This window comes from Pongo pygmaeus, chromosome 16 (genome assembly GCF_028885625.2).
Source record: "Pongo pygmaeus isolate AG05252 chromosome 16, NHGRI_mPonPyg2-v2.0_pri, whole genome shotgun sequence".
In the NCBI taxonomy this organism is placed as follows: domain Eukaryota; kingdom Metazoa; phylum Chordata; class Mammalia; order Primates; family Hominidae; genus Pongo; species Pongo pygmaeus.
Window position 1 is genome coordinate 41,880,816 of NC_072389.2, and position 18,457 is coordinate 41,899,272.

At 38.3% G+C, this 18,457-nt stretch overlaps 1 protein-coding gene across 10 annotated transcripts in view; it reads left to right on the forward strand.

The window, feature by feature from the left end:
* Positions 1–18,457, forward strand: part of CDIN1 (CDAN1 interacting nuclease 1) — a 274,755-nt gene that overhangs the window by 167,328 nt on the left and 88,970 nt on the right. The window contains exon 11 of one of the 10 annotated variants that reach the window (XM_054451241.2): positions 2,348–2,492. The exons of the other annotated variants lie outside the window; for them this stretch is intronic. Within the exon in view, the coding sequence (XP_054307216.1) occupies positions 2,348–2,492 (145 nt within the window). Of the gene's footprint in view, positions 1–2,347; positions 2,493–18,457 lie in introns of those variants that run through there. 10 annotated transcript variants of the gene reach the window in all.

Sequence of the window (18,457 nt, forward strand, 5' to 3'; positions counted from 1 at the left end):
TACTGTGATGAGCAAGACAGAAAACAAACAAGTAAATGAATGAATACATTTTTTTCAAATCATGATAACGTGATCAGGGAAGGTTTTTCCAACCACCTATGATAAAATAAATCTCTATAAATGCTTGAGTTGAATCTCATTTCACCAAATTGAATCGGACCCCCTCTGCACATCCAAACTCAGATGATAACTTTGAAAATGGCCTTCAACTATACTGCTATTTTGTGTACAGCTCTAATTAGCCCATGTGTAATTTGAGACATTGAATGTTTTGGCTATAGGACATCTCTGTGGCATGTTTTCTGATATATGGCCATTGACCTGAATACTGCCATGTCTAGCTTTCTACATCCCAGAAGCAGCTGAGTACCTGTAATATCATTATTTGCAATCACTTTTGTATATATCCATAAGCCAGGAAGCAGAAAGGGTGAATAAGTGGTGATGTTCTTATTGTCTGTATACTTGAGAGTATATGTATGAGCAGATTATGATAAATGCATCTTAATGGAAACCCAGCCAGGGTTATACATACAATTTAAACATCAGAGGTTTCTGATAGATTATAATAAAACTAAAGGGAAAAAATTGCACTTTTCCAAGCATTTGTAGAGCTGTGATTCATTTTTACCATTAAAATATTTATATTAAGTTAAACACTTCATTTGTTATCAGCCCAGGACCCTATAAAAGATAAGTAAATTTGTCATTATTTTCCATTAAATTTCCACTCTGTGATAAGTACTGAACTTTTAAAGACATGATGCTGGCCAGAATGAACTTAATATATATATTTTTAAATTAACCATTTGTTCAACTTTGGTATATATTACATTCTGAATAATCTAATTCTGGCCTCATTATTATTTTAAACAACTATTACTTTCCAAAAATATGCATGGTTCACTGTAGAGAACTCTAAATGACAAGTCTGTTGAACTTTCAAAACAACTGTTAACTAGTTTTCTTCCTCATCTGTAATATTATTCTATTATTGATATTGATTTTATGCATCTATCAATAAATATGAATATATTACTTTTAGATATTCTTAGGGTGTAAGCATAGAATTGATTCATATCAGTTAAACTAACTCATTTAAGAATATTACTTATGAGGCTGGGTGCAGTGGCTCACGCCTGTAATCTCAGCACTTTGGGAGGCTGAGGCGAGTGAATCACCTGAAGTCAGGAGTTCAAGACCAGCCTGGCCAACATGGTGAAACCCTGTCTCTACTAGAAATACAAAAATTAGCCAGGTGTGGGGGTGGACGCCTGTAATCCCAGCTACTCGGGAGGCTAAGGCAGGAGAATCGCTTGAACCCGGGAGGTAGAGGTTGCAATGAGCCAAGATCACGCCATTGCACTCCAGCCTGGGCGACAGAGTGAGACTCCATCTCCAAAAAAAAAGAATACTACTTATGAAAAATTGTTCAAATCATAGGCACAGAAATATATACAAAAAACAGTTTTTAGTACAATTAGAGCGAAAGGAACAGGATCCAGGTAAAGAAAAGCTTTGTGTGACACCACAGACTTTAGTGTCTCTAGGGTAGCACTGATTGTTTTGTTGAGCAAATTGCTAACATAATTCATTTGATATGTGGCAGTATTATTAAGCTACCATGTAGAAGACCAATTAGAGGTGTTTGGTTTGTGGGGCTCTTTGTTTTTGGAAGTTTGTTTTGTTTGTCTGTATTGGGGAGTGGAAATAGTAGAGAGACTGGGGAAAGGAGGCCAAGTGGGAAGTTATTGCCGAAATACAAGTGCAAAATAGAAAAGGAACAAAAATAGATACATGAAAATGGAGAAAATATATATGGGATATTAAGGGCATGTATTGTCCTCTTCTGTTAAATTTAGGTTGGAAAGAAAGGTATTTATGATAGGAGTAGTTACATTCCTTATATTCAGTACCATTTAAATCATGTGCATTGTTTAGTGTCCAACTTATTTGCACCAGGACTTGCACTAAGTGCTTCTGAGTTCTGGTGTGCTATGTTCTGTGTTTTAATGCTTCATCTATTTCAAAAACAAAAACAAAACAAAACTATCTGTTACCTGCATATCATACATGTATATGCATATCATATATAAATATATGGTTCCACACACACACTGCTACTTTGTGAGTAAAAGAAAACAAGGTATCATTAAAAGTTGGAAACGTGTCTTTTTTTTTTTTTTTTTTGAGACAGGGTCTCACTCTGTTGCCTAGGACCATGGCTCACTGCAGCATTCGCGTCCCCCTCTTCCAGGCTCAAGTGACCCTCCCACCTCAGTCTCCCAAGTAGCTGGGACTGCAGGTGCATGCCACCATGCCCAGCTAATTTTTCTATTTTTTGTAGAGATGGGATCTCACAATGTTCCTCAGGCTGGTGTGGAACTCCTGGGCTCAGCGATTCTTCTGCCTCAGCCTCCCAAAGTGCTGGAATTACAGGAGCGAGGAAACATTTTCTACCAGGAATCTTTATGAAATGTGTTTGTAAATAACAAAAACATTTTCAAATTGTTGGAAATTTCTCAGCACTTAGTGCATTTAAAAAAAAAAAAAGTTTCAACCAGCATGTGTTTCCTCATCTTAAACAATAAGTAGCAATGTTTGGAAAATGTTTGTTTTATTATCTCTCTAAATAAAAGTTGATAGTTCCCGTAACACTTGTAACAAACATTTCTGGGTGACAAAATAATTTGCCTTTCAGGTCATTCCCAGGTAAATTTATTTTTAAAGCATTTATTTGCAGCTGCAAGGGATCCCCAAAAAGAGGCGGCTGTTGCATGGCTTCAGTTGGCCTAGAGTTTTCATTTATTCCATGCTCTTTTTTATAAGTGAACTTTTCTCAAAGTTGTGTTTCTATTCTTAACTTTCATTCATAAAGGTGTCTTTATTTCCTTGAAAAGCTTTATGAGCACATTTATTAGAATTAAGCAGAAGTTTTCTTTAAAAAAATCACAGACTTAGTCTTCTTAGAGCTAGCCAAGATCTCTCATAGATATAATCTAGTTTCATGAGTGAGGAAACCGAGGCCCAGGGAGATTTAAGTCACTCAGTGTTGAACACTAATCAGTGGGTTGAGTAAAATCTTTAAAAACAGAAATGAATTAACATTTATGGTAGGAATTGTTTGAATTTCACAGGTACTTAGTATTATATAACTGCTATCTACCACTTTGACATAGAGAACTCTTTGAATACCAAAACATTTTTCCTAATAATTAGTGGCAGCCAATAATATTATCAGACCCCCGAGCCAACCACATGCTGACCTAATACAAGACCTGAGGATTTTTCACACTGAGTCTTGTTCCCTTGCTGCTACATAACACTACACTGTGCGTTAAAATCAACTAATGAGGATTTTAAAAATTTAACCATGAAGGGAAATAGTCTAGAAGTTATTTAATCATTAGTTACAACCCAAGAAGCAATATAGCTGAGTAGAAAGGGCACAGGTCTGGGGGAGTGGGAGTGGGAAATAACTTTGGTTCTCACTTGGTCTCATTTGTATGACGTGGGGCAAATCTCTCAATTTCTCTCTCTTTTTTTACTCATCTGTAAAATGGGCACAACTTGGATTCTTATAAGGATTGAGTGAGCTTAGATATACATAGTGCCTGGCACATAATACACATTTGACAACAGGTAACTAGAAGTACTTGATGGAAAGTATCTGTAAGTAAACCAGTGCGTGCCAAGTTGAGGTAAATAGATACGGGATGAGATGTTTTGCAGTCATTGCTGGGTCTTAGTTTGTGACTTTGTTATAATTCTGTGCTGTGGCATAGATGCCATAGCCAGATATCTCACTTTTCAATATGACACTGCTAAGAATCCGAACACTTCTGCAGGACAGAAACTGGTGCACTAACAGTCTCCTTGCCCAACAAAGTTTGCCTCCAGCAGAGGCATTTTTATTTTCCTTTTTTTTTTCCCTCTCTCACAACAGCTGTTTCCCTGTTTTTGGAACCACATATTGAATTTGGGTTAGTAATTTCACTTTCCAAGATCTCAGATACTTGAGAAGTTAGCAGACATTTTTTCCATTTTAGATTTAGGTACCAAAAAAGTAAAAACAAACAAACAAATAAAACGTGCAGCCATCAACTGGGGGGAACATTCACCACTTGGGATTATTTCAAAGCAAAAGTGCATTTACTAGATCCATGTGACTTCTGATTTGAGGGTCAGTTTTTTAAAAACATCACTAACCACAGACTTGTAAAGTTTGCAGAAACTGCCGACAGACCCAAAATGCTAAAGGTTGTAATCTCTTGAAAGGAGTTGGTTGATTTTCCTGTTGCCCCTCCTATCAACTTTAACCTCCAACCTTCTCCGGCATGTATCACTACAAATAAAACTGCTGAGGTTTGACAAGAGGATATAAAGTCAGTAGGCCATCGCACAGAGACGGCCACGTGATTTTCTTCAACCTGAAATGAATGCTCTTTAAGTTGGGCTTTTCAATAGGAAGTCATAAACACTCACTCGTATCGCTTTAAGTTTTAATAATTACTGTTCCAAAAAACCCCAGAAATATACATATTAAATGATGTTTGACAACTGGAATTTAGTGGTTTTGCTATTGGTTGTCTTAGACCATTAACTTGGATTTCTGTTCTTAATTTTAATGTATACGATTTCAAGCAAGCAGCATATGATACTGATATAAACATGGCATTTGTATACTGCATTATAAATGAATTTTTAGCTTGTGATTAAGACAAACCAGATGACCTAAAGCAAACAATGTGTTTGTATTGCTCTGGTGACTTAAAAATAATGCCCTGCCCTGGATTCACCTGCAGTACCTTTGGTCCTTTAGGGAACTGGAGACATGTGGCTCATGTAGCATTTAAGCTCACCAAGGTTTCTGAAGTTTCATTATTTTTATAGATTTCTCAAATAATTCCACTGTCTGTGGAAATTATTCATCCTACACTAGATAAATGCTGTCTTATGAAGTCTGTGGCACGATTCAGTCTGAACTCAGCTGGCTGTCTGTTGCTAGATCGGATCTGAACATTAGGAATGGGATGCTATTGCATCAATAATTGAACAGTGGTTCTTCTTTTAAAAAGCAAAAACAAAAAAGTACATCTGTGTTTTTGTCAAGGCCAGCTTATTAGCTCCCAAACAACCATAGAGAAGTGGCCTACCTGTCCAAGTGTTCTTTTTTCGCGCCGATTTTCTCCTATCTATGTTATTTTCACCAGGCCATTGAGTGAAGGGAGGACACAGGTTCTGAAGGAGCAGCGAGTCTGAGAATTAAAGGGCATTGGTGCTGGAGGTGACAGACAGGGCACCGACCAGGTCCCCCGACCTTTTGGCCACCTCAGCAGAATCCTGCCTTTTAGCAGAGCCAGGATACCTTCTGCAAATGCATTGTGTTGCCATAATGAAAATGCCTGTGTTGGAAACTCCAGACCCAGTCACCTGAGCACTTCACTTCTTCCTGAGCGGGATCCAGAGCGTAGAAAAGATTTATGTGTTGGTTTGCGGTGGTGGTGTGGTGGGGGCACAGGAGAGGGGAAGAAGAAACAAACCCAAACCAAAAAACCTATGTGGGTATGACTGTCATCTTAGAATTCTTAGGGAACTACATTTTTGTATGTTCCTTATGGCAAAAAACTGTTGAGACCCTTAGGAACCTCCCTCATTTGTCCCATGAAACGGTGCAATTTTACTCTATAAATCCAAATGCTAATTATTAACAACAGCTGTAGTAATCCATTGCATTTATTCAGCACCTCCACATTCATTATTTTGTTTGAGCTAACCACTCCTCTAGGAAACTGAAAGCATTTTAACGGATAGGAAAGCAAAGGCTCAGAAAGATAAAGTGACTTGTCCAATATTAATTCATTAGTGTCAGAGCCAGGATTTCAGCATTTACTGTGTACCAGGCATCCAAGGATGGGTTTGATTCTTTCCCTCAAGGTGCTCACAGTCTGTGATGTGTGGGGTGGAGGGTGACGTTGCTGATAGCTCAATACTTAACGTACAGCAGGAGGGAGCACTGAGGCAGTGGCTTGAGCTCAGTCTGTGGGAGGAGACCTGTTTTGATCCAGCCGCCCTCATTCCAAGTAAGGGCAGTTTTAAGAATTAGCTGTTTGGCCAATTGAAAAATATCTTCCCATTTTAACTCACTGAATTGGCAGTTCCAAAACTTTTTAAGACATAGCTATACTATAATTATAAAAGAGGCCAACCTTGTAACTCAGCTGCTGAAAAGGGAGACAAAGACCTACAAAACTTATTAGGAAAAGCCATGGAGATCCGCAGGTGGAGGTGTGGGGCTAGTTGGGTGGAAAACTCAGAGGTAAAAAAGCAAACAAACAAAATTATAGGTAGGACAAGAAAAAGCATCTGTCTTTTTGCTAATATGAAATGCCAAAACCTCTTTTATTTTTTATATTTTTGTATTGAAACATTAAAATAAATGAACAACCCTCTAACATTTAGATGGTACTGGGTAAGGGAAGCCCAGTCTGATTGATTTAGGTATTTTAAATTTTAGATCAATATCCACAAAATGAATATTTTTACTACTTAACTAAGTGTTCTTTATGTTTGCTTTTACCAAGAACTTCATTCCTTCTATTTTTATTGATAAAAGCATATATACAATGCTTATTTTATATATATACATACATACATATATATGGCACTAATAGAGTTAAAATAGGCATACATGTGGTTGAGAAGAGATTTAATTCATCTCTTAATGCCATGCAAATTCCTAGGTATTCCTGAAAACAACGTTCTAAAAGCACCCAGTGTTGCCTAGGTGGAAGACTCTAAAGTTAATTTGAGAGCCAGCCACAGCGGCTCACGCCTATAATCCCAAAACTTTAGGAGGCCAAGTTGTGTGGATCGCTTGAGGCCAGGAACTTGAGACCAGCCTGGGCAACATGGTGAGACCCCATCGCTACTAAAAATACAAAAAAAAAAAATTGCTATTTGCAACCATTGTGGAAGACAGTACAGTGTGGCGATTACTCAAAGATCTAGAAGTAGAAATACCATTTGACCCAGCAATCTTATTACTGGATATATAACCAAAGGAATGTTAATCATTCTGTTATCAAGATACATGCATGCATATGTTCACTGCAGCACTATTCACAATAGCAAAGACATGAAATCAACCCAAATGCCCATCAATGATACAGTGAATAAAGAAAATGTGGTACATATACACTATGGAATACTATGCAGCCATAAAAAGCAACAAGATCATATCCTTTGCAGGGTCATGGATGGAGCTGGAAGCCATTATGCTCAGCAAACTAACGCAGGAAGAGAAAACCAAACACTGCATGTTGTCACTTATAAGTGGCTGTTGAACAATGAAAACACATAGACACATGGGTGGGGGAACAACACACACTGGAGCCTGTTGAGGGTGCAGGGGAGGGAGAGCATCAGGAAGAATAGCTAATGGATGCTGGGCTTAATACTTAGGTGATTGGTCGATAGGTGCAGCAAACCACCATGGCACACGTTTACCTATGTAACAAACCTGCACATCCTGTACATGTACCCCAGAACTCGAAATAAAAGTTGATGAATAAAAACGATTTACCTTCATTTAAATAGCTTAGATTCTGTTGCCTATAAATATAGGGCACTAAATTTTTATTTATGCAGGATAACTGTCCTGGTTATGCCAAAGATATATTAAATATAATGTTTAATTGATGACTCAAAACATAACTCAAGTTTATCTTTCTAGAACTTTGTATATCAGAAGATGAAGTAGATGAGTCTGCATCTGTCTGCATTGACTCTCAGATGTTTGGTCTGTTGACTTTCTCCTCCCAATGACAAAGAACGCTATCTGTTTTGAAGTGACTTTTAATTTGTTGAATATTGGTGGTGAGTGGGAAATGAATGTAAATGAAATATCATATTGCTGGAGCAGGTACAAGGGATGTGAATGAAAGCTTCCTGTTTTATGGGCTGCCGAGAGGTGATAGCTCTTAAAAAGCAGTCTGCTAAGTGATCCCAAGCTAATGCAAATTAACAGTTGTTTTCTTTCAGAACTGTGTGACTGAATAAACATTTACCATTTGTTTCATTTCTACTCATCTCTTGAAACAGTTGCTACAGGTCTTAATAGTAAGACTCGAAACATATAATGTATTAGCCTTGGCACATCAAAATATTGTTCATCTTCCAAACTTGAGATATTCCAGTTTGGCTTCTCACTGAGTTTATAATGTTCTGAGGGTATGTATCTAAAAACGCATCTTACTAATCTCCTGGAATTGATTTTTTTTAAAAAGTCCCTGTAACTTGTCACTATTCCCAGCTTAAACATGGTCTGTCAATTGTGAGATTGATGGGCATTGTGGTACATTTCAATCTTGGGGGGGCCTGAATAAGAAATTTAAACCATTAAATAGTATTTTGGAAGAGAGACGTATGATATTTGTGCAAAATAATAATGAGGTTAAAAATGGAATTTCAGCCTTAGCTGAAAGAGCAATGCCTCTTGCTTTTTTGTGCAAGCCTTTTGCATGATCAATGTGATCACCTTTTCCCATAGCACCACTGCAGCAACTGTGAGGGGTAAAGAATTTCAGCAATTGAACAACAGTATCAAATAAATTCATTTTAGGAACTTTCCTAAAGGTTTATTCCAATCGTTAACATTCCTGGAGCTGGTGGTGTCTGCCAAGTGCTCAGCGCTAGTTCACAGGCAGCAAATTTAGCATGACAAAGTTGCTCCCATTTTGCAAATGGGAAACCTGGAGCCCCAAACGGAGCCTCTCACAGTAAACTGCAGAATGGGGATGAGATCCTAGAGATACAGTATAAGGGATTATCTGGGATCATGTAGATGGTTTGCAATTGCCTTTGTACGGCTACCGGGTTAGATCATTCTTGGCAAGTTTGGTGAATTAGTATCCTATTCCTGCGTCCCATTTCAATACCTAGCTTGGAACTCTTCCACTCCCTGAAAACTTCCATTGAAATTTTTATCAATGGTATTTGCATAGACAAAATGGAATCAAACTATTGACATGTACTTTTTTATTTAAAAAAAAAAAGCAAATTTATGTGAATGGTTTGTCAGTGGAGATAATTTAGCCAAAGGCACCTGTCTTCTCTAAGGACTCTGCCTGAAAAGACTTTTAGGGGGAGCTTGGTGAATTTTTTGTCTTTAAAATAAAGCTGTTTTTGAGGTATAAGAGAAGCTTGGTTTTTGAAATGGCACAATGAATAACAAAAGCCCCTTTTCACCCCCCAAAAAAGGACTAAAAAGAACATTTGTTAGACTCTTGGGGAAGAATTGTGCTGTTAACATAAAAGTCTAGATACAAGAAAAGGGAAAATTGGAAGAAGAGGAGGAGCAGGTAATACTGGAGAAATGCTGGATCCTGAAAGCAACTTGCTTTACAAAGATGATTACACTCAAGTTTGGGTTCAAAATGTAAGAAAGCATGCTTATAGTGAATAAAACAGCTAGAAGATAAAACTTAGCAGAACATCCTGCCGTTTTGTACAGGCTTACGCGTGGGTATGCATGTGTTTCTCTCTGCATTCCTTCCTCTTCCCCCACAGTGGCCCTCTAAGTATATTCTGGCAGACAAGTGGCCAATAACAAGTCTTCATAATGGAGGTCAGGTGATTTGTATTTCTGGATTTTTAGAATAGACAGGGCTTATCATTGATTTGAAGATGGAAAGTACACTATTTCACTACCCCCTGTCATTTAGTGGATGTGGTTCTTGAGTATGTCCAGAATTATATGGTTGTTAATGTGTCTTGAGCCCTGACCTAAACTGTAGATGAGAAGGCTCTTTAAATATTAAAATGCAGAACAAACAGGATTGCTTATGCAGTAGAAAAGTACACAGTACTCAAAAGTCAGGCCTAATCTTTTTATGGGGCAGCTATTGTGCATGCTACATTTCTGTCCAAAATATAACTCTTTTGAAAACTCCCTCTTTAACAAAAATACTAAGTTGATGGTCTCTCTTAAAAAAAAAAAAAAAAAAGTCAAGTAACGGAATATATAAGTTCAGAGTTATCAAATATGTTTATCCCCTTACATGTCAAAGTTGAAGCGCTGTGTTTTGTATATACAGTCATCATGATATTTGAAAAGGCCATAAAGAAAAACAATTATATAATTGTTTTTAAAGAACGTAGAAGCAAGGATAAAAAGGCCTTTAGAAACTAGAGAACAGTATTAACAATTATAGTACCTGAAGTCAAGCTGCAAAATTCTGTCCTAATTATTGGTGATGATTAATTAAGCGTAAAGTTACACGCCTTGAAAGAATTTCAGAATTATTTTTCTTTGATTTTTCTACCAGAAAAAAAGGCCCACCCCATCATTTTCTATTTTAGCAGTTTCCACAACTTAAACATTAAATTCTTATTGTTTGATTTCTGTTATATTAGTAGTGTGTGTTTTGCAATTCTAATCTTCACGTTTTTCTTTCTTTATCACTGAAGTAGGCCTTTTGAAGCTGGGAAATTTTTCATAGCAATATTGACAGTGTTCACATTTGCATGATGACAGCCAAGGAATGGAGCAGTAATTTTTGAAATTGCAGAAGTATTTAGAACACTGATAAAAGCTGAAATATATTTTTGATGGATTGAAGTTAAGCATACATGATTTTTCCTGCTGTCAAAAGGCTCTGAATTTAGTGAATATTTGCCTGCTGTGAGAATGCAAGATTAACATCACAACCATCACCCGGGCACCCAAACCCTGCAATTTAATAGCTTTTTAGGTTCTTTCCTTTTTCTAAACAGCAATTAATCTCATTTTAGTACAATTTTCTCGTTTCTGAAGTCGCTCATTGAATCGCTGTTTTGTTCATATTTGGCTTCAGCTCCTCTGCATAGTCATTAAAGTCCCAATTAATGTCACCTTTAGCTGAAGAGTACTCATTTTTATTGAGAAAATGACAGTTGCTGCCATGAGTAGTGCAGTGTAATATACATTAATTGCCCTGTAACACTGGTAATTACGAGTTTTTCAAGCCTCTCAGTAAACTGTCATGCCTAGACAAGACTGTGCTAAAATAGATTACTCATTAGGGAGACCTGTCGTATTTTCTGGTGAGTTCTTAGTGTTGGTTTAAAAAAAAAAAAAAAATCTTGAGCTTGAACAAATAGTTGCCAAGAGCAATTTCCTACAACAATATCCTCGTGTTGGGTTTTTCAGCCATCACTTAAGATTGCGGTCAGCAAACAGACAGGGTGCAGTGGACGCTACAGATGTTGAATCTTGAGCCTTTATTTATGTGGATCACAAGAGCGAACTTAAGGGCGCTTCATTCAGGGTTGAATATAGAGTGTAACTGAAGAGTGCTCCTAGAGGGTGTTGTGTTAAAACAGGTTCATTCCCTGGTATTTCAAGAATATGGGAGAGAACCAGTGTGCCATACTTACCGGGTCTTTATCACCTCTGTGCTGAGTCCAGCAAGGAGAAGCGTTGATGCCTTTATTCAACAAATGCCTATGAGTACTGGAGTAGATAAATAAGTTTAACACTGAACATGGCGAGCTTTATTGGTTTATATGGTTTTAAGGTACAGTTTTAAAAAGGGAGTGGGGAATCCTTAGTTGAAGAGAACTGTAATCATCTTAAATGTGAAATTACCAGCCCACAATCTTGTTTTAAAATATATGGTTGCTGACTGGCACATTTGGCAGTAGGTTTTTGTTTTTGTTTTTGTTTTTTCAAATCATATTTCTAATTTCAGTGTGGAGATCATTTTTCGACTCCCTGTTTCTCTCATATTTCATATCTTGGTGTTTTAACACAAAATAGTGAACTTTAAAGCCCATAGTTGCTTAGAACTGACAAAAAGAAAACCTTTGTTGTATCCTTGCCTAAAGCAGGTGTTATAACAATCTGCTCTTTCCCTCTCTCTCTAAATGAATTTTGTCACAGCCTTTCACGTTTCCTTGTGGTGATGAGCTAATGAAAGTAGATAGTACAATTTGTGCTGACCAGGTAGCAAGTGCCAGCTCACAGCTGAGGATAGTTTAAAAAAATAAATAAAATATAGCATCATATCACTGATTTACCCATTACACAGCATTAATAGTGAGAGACCTTGGTGTGTTTATCTGTTTGTATTGGTGTGCATTTATCGAATTGTTTATGACAAGACTAATTGGGGTAATTGTAGACACTGAAATTACCTGTCAGCTATATGTAACCACACTCCCTTTCTTTCTGACAAATGATGACAACTGAGGGACCCCGTAGCATTACTCATGATGGCTTTTCGAGTGGTAATAAGGACAATAGGGGCCCTGGCTAATTTGACATGGACAGCCTTCACAACAAGAAGCCAGCTAAATGACTTGTCAGGAGGGGAGAGAAGTCAGAAAAGTAATGGAGTCCCCCATGGCGCTCTGACAGGGAGATGAGGCAATTTCAGCGGAAAGTGAAAAGGCTTCAGTTTGTCAAGTATTTAGAACAATCAGAGAACAGCTAGAGGCTGGAACCTGACAATAAATTTGTGAACCATGGTAGCAGTTTCATATAGGTCAGTTACTTCATAATGGCTGTGCAGTACTCAGAGGGTCCTTTTCTCGTCACACACTTCACGTCTACCAACCAGAGCTTTGTCACCTTAAATTTGTGCTCTGTTTTACGTCGTGGGAATAATGGTTAGGGTTATGGAGGCCCAGGAATGGAAAGATGGTGTGAGTTGCAGTTGCTAGCCTGTTGAAGATTAAACAAAAATCCAGCCTTGTAATATAGTGATGGCAGCCCTTACGTGAGGGTAGTATTAACTCTTGACAGTAGTGAGTTGTAGCCACTTGGGTCGAGACCTCATGAACTCTTTTCTCGCTTGCTATCAATCCGATTCAAAATGCAGTAGTCCCTTTCTAGTCCGAGGTTTTGCTTTCCAAGGTTTCAGTTACCTGTGGTCAACCACCGTCTCAAAATATTGAATGGAAAATTCCAGAAATAAACCACTGATAAGTTTTAAGTTGAGCACTGTTCTGAGGAGCATGAGGAAACCTCACAACAGCCCGCTCCATCCTGCCCACTCATGAGTCATCCCCTTGCCCAGCATATCCATGCTGTGTACACTACCCGCCTGTTAGCAGCCACATCTTCTGCTCCTGACATCTGGACATCCACCTCATCTTGGCTCGGTGACCCAGGGTCACCTGAAGCAGATGATCCTCCTTCTGACCTACTGTCAGGAGAGCAGTAGTAGCCTAATGCTACGCCACCAGGCCTGAGTCATTCACCTCACTTCATCTCATCATGTGGACATTTTATCATCTCAAATCATCACAGGAAGAGAGTGAGTGTAGAACAATAAGATAGTTTTGAGAAAGAGAAAGAGACCACATTCATGTAACTTTTATTATAGTATATTGTCAGAATGGTTCTTTTTTTATTGTTACTCTCTTATATGCCTAATTTATAAATTAAACTTTATTATAGGTATGTATGTATAGGAAAAAACATAGTACATATAGCGTCTGGTACTATCATGGTTTTAGGCATCCACTGGGTGTCTTAGAATGTATCCCTACTGGGTACGAGTGGACTACTCTATAATACTACTATTCATAGGCTAAAACTCCTACCAGCACCTTTTTCTCTGATTGTATCAATGTGATACTAATCTCAGAGCAGGCTAGAAAACTGGTACATAAGGATATAAACGGCCTCCCTCCACTACACCCTCTACCTCCAAAGCTGTAAGTAGCTTCTGGCCTTGATAGTAGCATGTGGCTAAAGTGTGAAATAGTCTAGTGATATTCCAACAGTTTTATTGAGCTTCTGGTTTTGTTTTATTGGGGACAATCTTTTCATTGTAAAAAAGCAAGTTTCTAAACTGGACAAGCCACTTTGCCTCTCTGTGCCTCAGTTTCCTCATTCATAAGATGAGGAAAGGCAAGCCGATTAAATTTATGCAGAAGTTGATTGCATGATCTGGATGCATGTACAAGTTAGAATATTTTTCAGCAAGTCAATGTATTTTATGCACCTGCAACAGTCTTTTTCTTCACCACCATCACCCCAGATCTTTGTAAAGGTAATAACACCCTTTACAAAGGAATATATCACCTTCGTGTTTAATGGAATTCTTCTCGGAAGATTTCTGAGCATTATTTAAGCTATGAAATCTATCTTTTTAATGTTGTCTGAAGAAGAAAGTGTGTATTCAGTACACTTATTCATACTATGTTATTTGTAAGTTTTGACCTTCATGTGGAGAAAGATTCCTTTCTAAACATAATACAGTATAATATCTGTTAAACTTCTCAGTATAACTTAAAACATACAGTTTCACAAATATTGTTAAACCTAACCAAATAGGTTGCCTAATGCCCTAAGCAACAGTTCAGAAGGCTTAGAAACCCATCCAGAAAAATTATGAAATTGTCTTTGCTTTTGCATTTCTTTGGGGGTGAGAGCGGATGGGATAGGGAGTTCCTCTTATGCCCAGTAAAAGCAACTGCCCACACATCCACTTCATTCAAGTGGTTTTTGAGTTGCCTGAGGGTTCTCATTGTTTGTCCAAGGCTTTCATCGAGAGCAGAATAAGCATTCCACCCCACCAAGATGCATCGAGGGGTGCAGGACCCCAGCAGTAGGCTCAGGGACATCAGGAGCAATTGAGGAGGCACAGAAGGAGGAAGAGGAGAGGTGCCTCTTCTTGTCTGTGCTCCCAAGTGAACAAAGGAGAATTTGGCTTAAAATGCCCCAGGCCACGGGTTCTGTACTACAAATATGTCCTCTTCCCCTGAAAATGCAACCTGCTGACAGGAATTCTCCATTTTGAATTATTAGGTCTTGCAGGTCCATATCTGGGATGAGTCTTTCCCTGCATCGGCCCCACTTTGGAGATATTCTTTATTTTCCTCACAATTGCTCAGCTAAATATGTTTTTTCTTGTGGAAGAAAGTTTTTTTATTTCTAAAAAAAAAAAACCCATTTAAAATAAATTGTGCTTCTTTTTTTGTAATACATTAATTCTAAAAATCTAAAAGTTCCAGATAAACAAAAGTAACATCATTATCTTCCCAATTCATTTACATTGACACTATTAGCATTGTTAACAATAGTCTGTTCTTATACCCCTATAAAGAACTACCTGAGGCTGAATAATTTATAAAGAAAAGAAGTTTAATTGACTCACAGTTCCACAGGTTATACAGAAGGCATGACTGGGGAGGCTTCAGGAAACTTACAATCATGGTAGAAGGGCAAAGCAGAAGCAAGCACATCTTCACATGGCAGCAGGAAAGAGCAAACGGGGAAGTGCTACACATTTTTAAACGACCGGATATTGTGAGAACTCTATCAGAAGACAGCACTAGGGCAATGGTGCTGAACCATTAGAAACTACCCCATGATCTAGTCATCTCCCACCAGGCCCCACCTCCAACAATTGAGAACACAATTCAACATGAGATTTGGGTGGGGACATAGAGCCAAATCATATCAGGCATCACACTGTATATACTGTAGAATACTTATGTGTTTTTCACCTCAGAGGATGTTGAGATTGTTTTTCATGTCTGTAAATATAGCTCTATGTGACCCTTTGTAGTAGCTTCCTAATGCTTGTATTATATGGCAATAGAATTTACTTACAACCAGTCACCTGTAATGGGTATTTAGGAGGTCAACATAAATAGCACTGTAATGAACATCCTTATCGTGAAATGAGTTAAGACATGGAAAGTACAATAGCCTCAGTCAACATTTTCATTCTCTTCTGTCTTGTAAAATCTGCGTTATAAATGCATAAAGCTGTGGCACCTGTGTTTTCTGCACCATGATGTGACTTTTGTGATAATTCTGTTTTTTCCTTTTAATATTCAACTAAAAGAACTGTTTTTACGATGCCAAAACATGTTCATTTATCCAGTTGTCTAGTAACCTAAAACAAACAGAAACAAAGGTAGCTTGCACATATGCGTTTGTTTTCTACCAGCCAGTTCTTCGGAACTTTTAATTCATCTCTAAAGTTATTTTAGAGGCAAAGAAAGGTTATGTGTTGTGCTTCAAAAAGTATGCATTTGTCTCTTCCACAGAAATTTTAAGTGTTTATTCATCTCCCAACTCCATCCCCCACCTGAGGCCTCCATCAGCATCCAGAATAAACATTTTCTCCTGTGAAGGACATAAGGAGCACCTAAGAAATGGTGGTGGTGCTGGTGGTGGTGCTGGTGGTGGTGGTGGTGGTGCTGGTGGTGGTGGTGGTTGAACACTTCATTAAATTACTTTTCATATCCATACATATTTCTTTAGGATAATATCCAGATAATAGACTTTCCAAGTCAAAGGGATCACAGAGTTTTAAGGCCATGGATACATATTTGTAAACTGCCTGTCACAGAATGATTGTAGCAATTTCTTCTTCCACAAGTAGTGTGTGAGTATGCCCATTTCTCAGCACCCTGGCCCAAGTCAGATGCCATCACTTCATGGATAGTTTTTACACTCTCATTGTTACTTTCCTTCCCCTTGTTTTCATTCAGAATGCTTGCATTTTACTTTGAGATTTTTTGCCATCAGTCATTTTATAAGATACGCCTTCATCGGCACATCTAAAAGCTAAGGCACTTAACAATTAGAAAGTTGTATGATAGAGACCTTCAGTCTCCAGTTATAATTCCAGCTCTTTCTGACCCTCAAGCTCTGGAACAGGTCACACTTTTCTCTGCTCAGGACACTAGATATTTCAGATTATTTCAAGCAGTCTCCTGCGCACTTTCCTGTGCCTTTGTTATAGCTGTCACTGTAGATTGTTTCCGTCGTGCATATAATTGCTTCATTGCTAGTAACTGGCTTAATGTTGTCACAGACCTTATTGGCTCTTCTTACCTCAGATTTACATATAGCATCCCAGGGCTTTCTTTAGGGCATTTATCATTTTTCCTCCAAATGATCTGGTGACAGTATACAGCTATTCAAGTTTTCATCAGCCAGCAGATGATACGATCTTTCTTCTTTGCTGCCACAAGCCAGAAAAGAGAGGAAATCAGGGGAAATGCTTTCATTACTGTACTTCAAGGAGGCGCTGTCGTGGAGTCAGGGAGGGAAGTTTCCCAAAGTTCACTGAACTGACACTGGAAGAAGCTCTTGTGGGCAGCCCCATCCCTTTGTGACACCGCAACAAAAGCACTTCATCATCTCTTGCCGATCCTGCTTTCATGCAGACAGCGAGGCATCTTCTAATGCCAGTTGCCTTTCCTGTTTACTTCTTGCTCCAGGAAAAAGTCTGAACAATTTTATAGGACATTAACTATTACTGTTGCATACTGATATGCAAGATTTTGTTATACTTTCTTGAAAAGGCCTATTATTTTCATTTGGAAAAGGAAAAAATAAAATAGAGATTGCTACCAATTGCAAATGACTAACACTAATAAATTTAATGGGTCTAATAGCAGCTGTGACTGTGGAGTTCCTTGTATACTGAAATGGGGTTATAAATGGTGTTAAGCTCACAGGCTGGCCCCAGAAGTCTATTGCAGGCAGAATGCGGCAATTCTAGAATATCAGTAGGACCAACCTTGGTTTCCTATCATATCTAAAGAGTAAATTAAAAATGTTCAGACTCTAAATGAAAGGATTTGAAGCTTTAGGATTCACTGGGCAAGCTAAACTCAGTAGGAAGGCTGCCCTTGTGGTAAGCACTCCTAGACTTCATGCCTTTCACTTCTTTTTTCCCTCTGTTTCTAACCTCTCCTATTCTTTAAACTTGGAACTTTTCCTTTTGTTACACGCAGGCACTTTCTCGGTAAGGGATTCCTGAGAAAAGCTTCTTGAGGGGGCAGTGAGCTTTTTTGGTCACCCACATATTGCTGAAGTAGTTAAGGCCTATAAGATTTATTTATAAAAATGGCTATTATGTTCTGATTTACCTACAAGTTTTTGCTTAAGTGAGTTATAGATGACTTTTGCTGAGGCAGCTCTGCCCCGTAAGTTGTTTTGTTTTTTGTTTGTTTGTTTTTTATTATACTTTAAGTTTTAGGGTACATGTGCACAACAGGTAGGTTTGTTACATATGTATACATGTACCATGCTGGTGTGCTGCACCCATTAACTCGTCATTTACATTAACTCGTCATTTACATTAGGTATATCTCCTAATGCTATCCCTCCCCTCTCCCACCACCTCACGACAGGCCCCGGTGTGTGATGTTCCACTTCCTGTGTCCATGTGTTCTCATTGTTCAATTCCCACCTATGAGTGAGAACATGCGGTGTTTGGATTTTTGTCCCTGTGATATTTTGCTGAGAGTGATGGTTTCCAGCTTCATCCATGTCCCTACAAAGGACATGAACTCATCCTTTTTTATGGCTGCATAGTATTCCATGGTGTATATGTGCCACATTTTCTTAATCTAGTCTACCATTGATGGACATTTGGGTTGGTTCCAAGTCTTTGCTATTGTAAATAGTGCCGCAATAAACATACGTGTGCATGTGTCT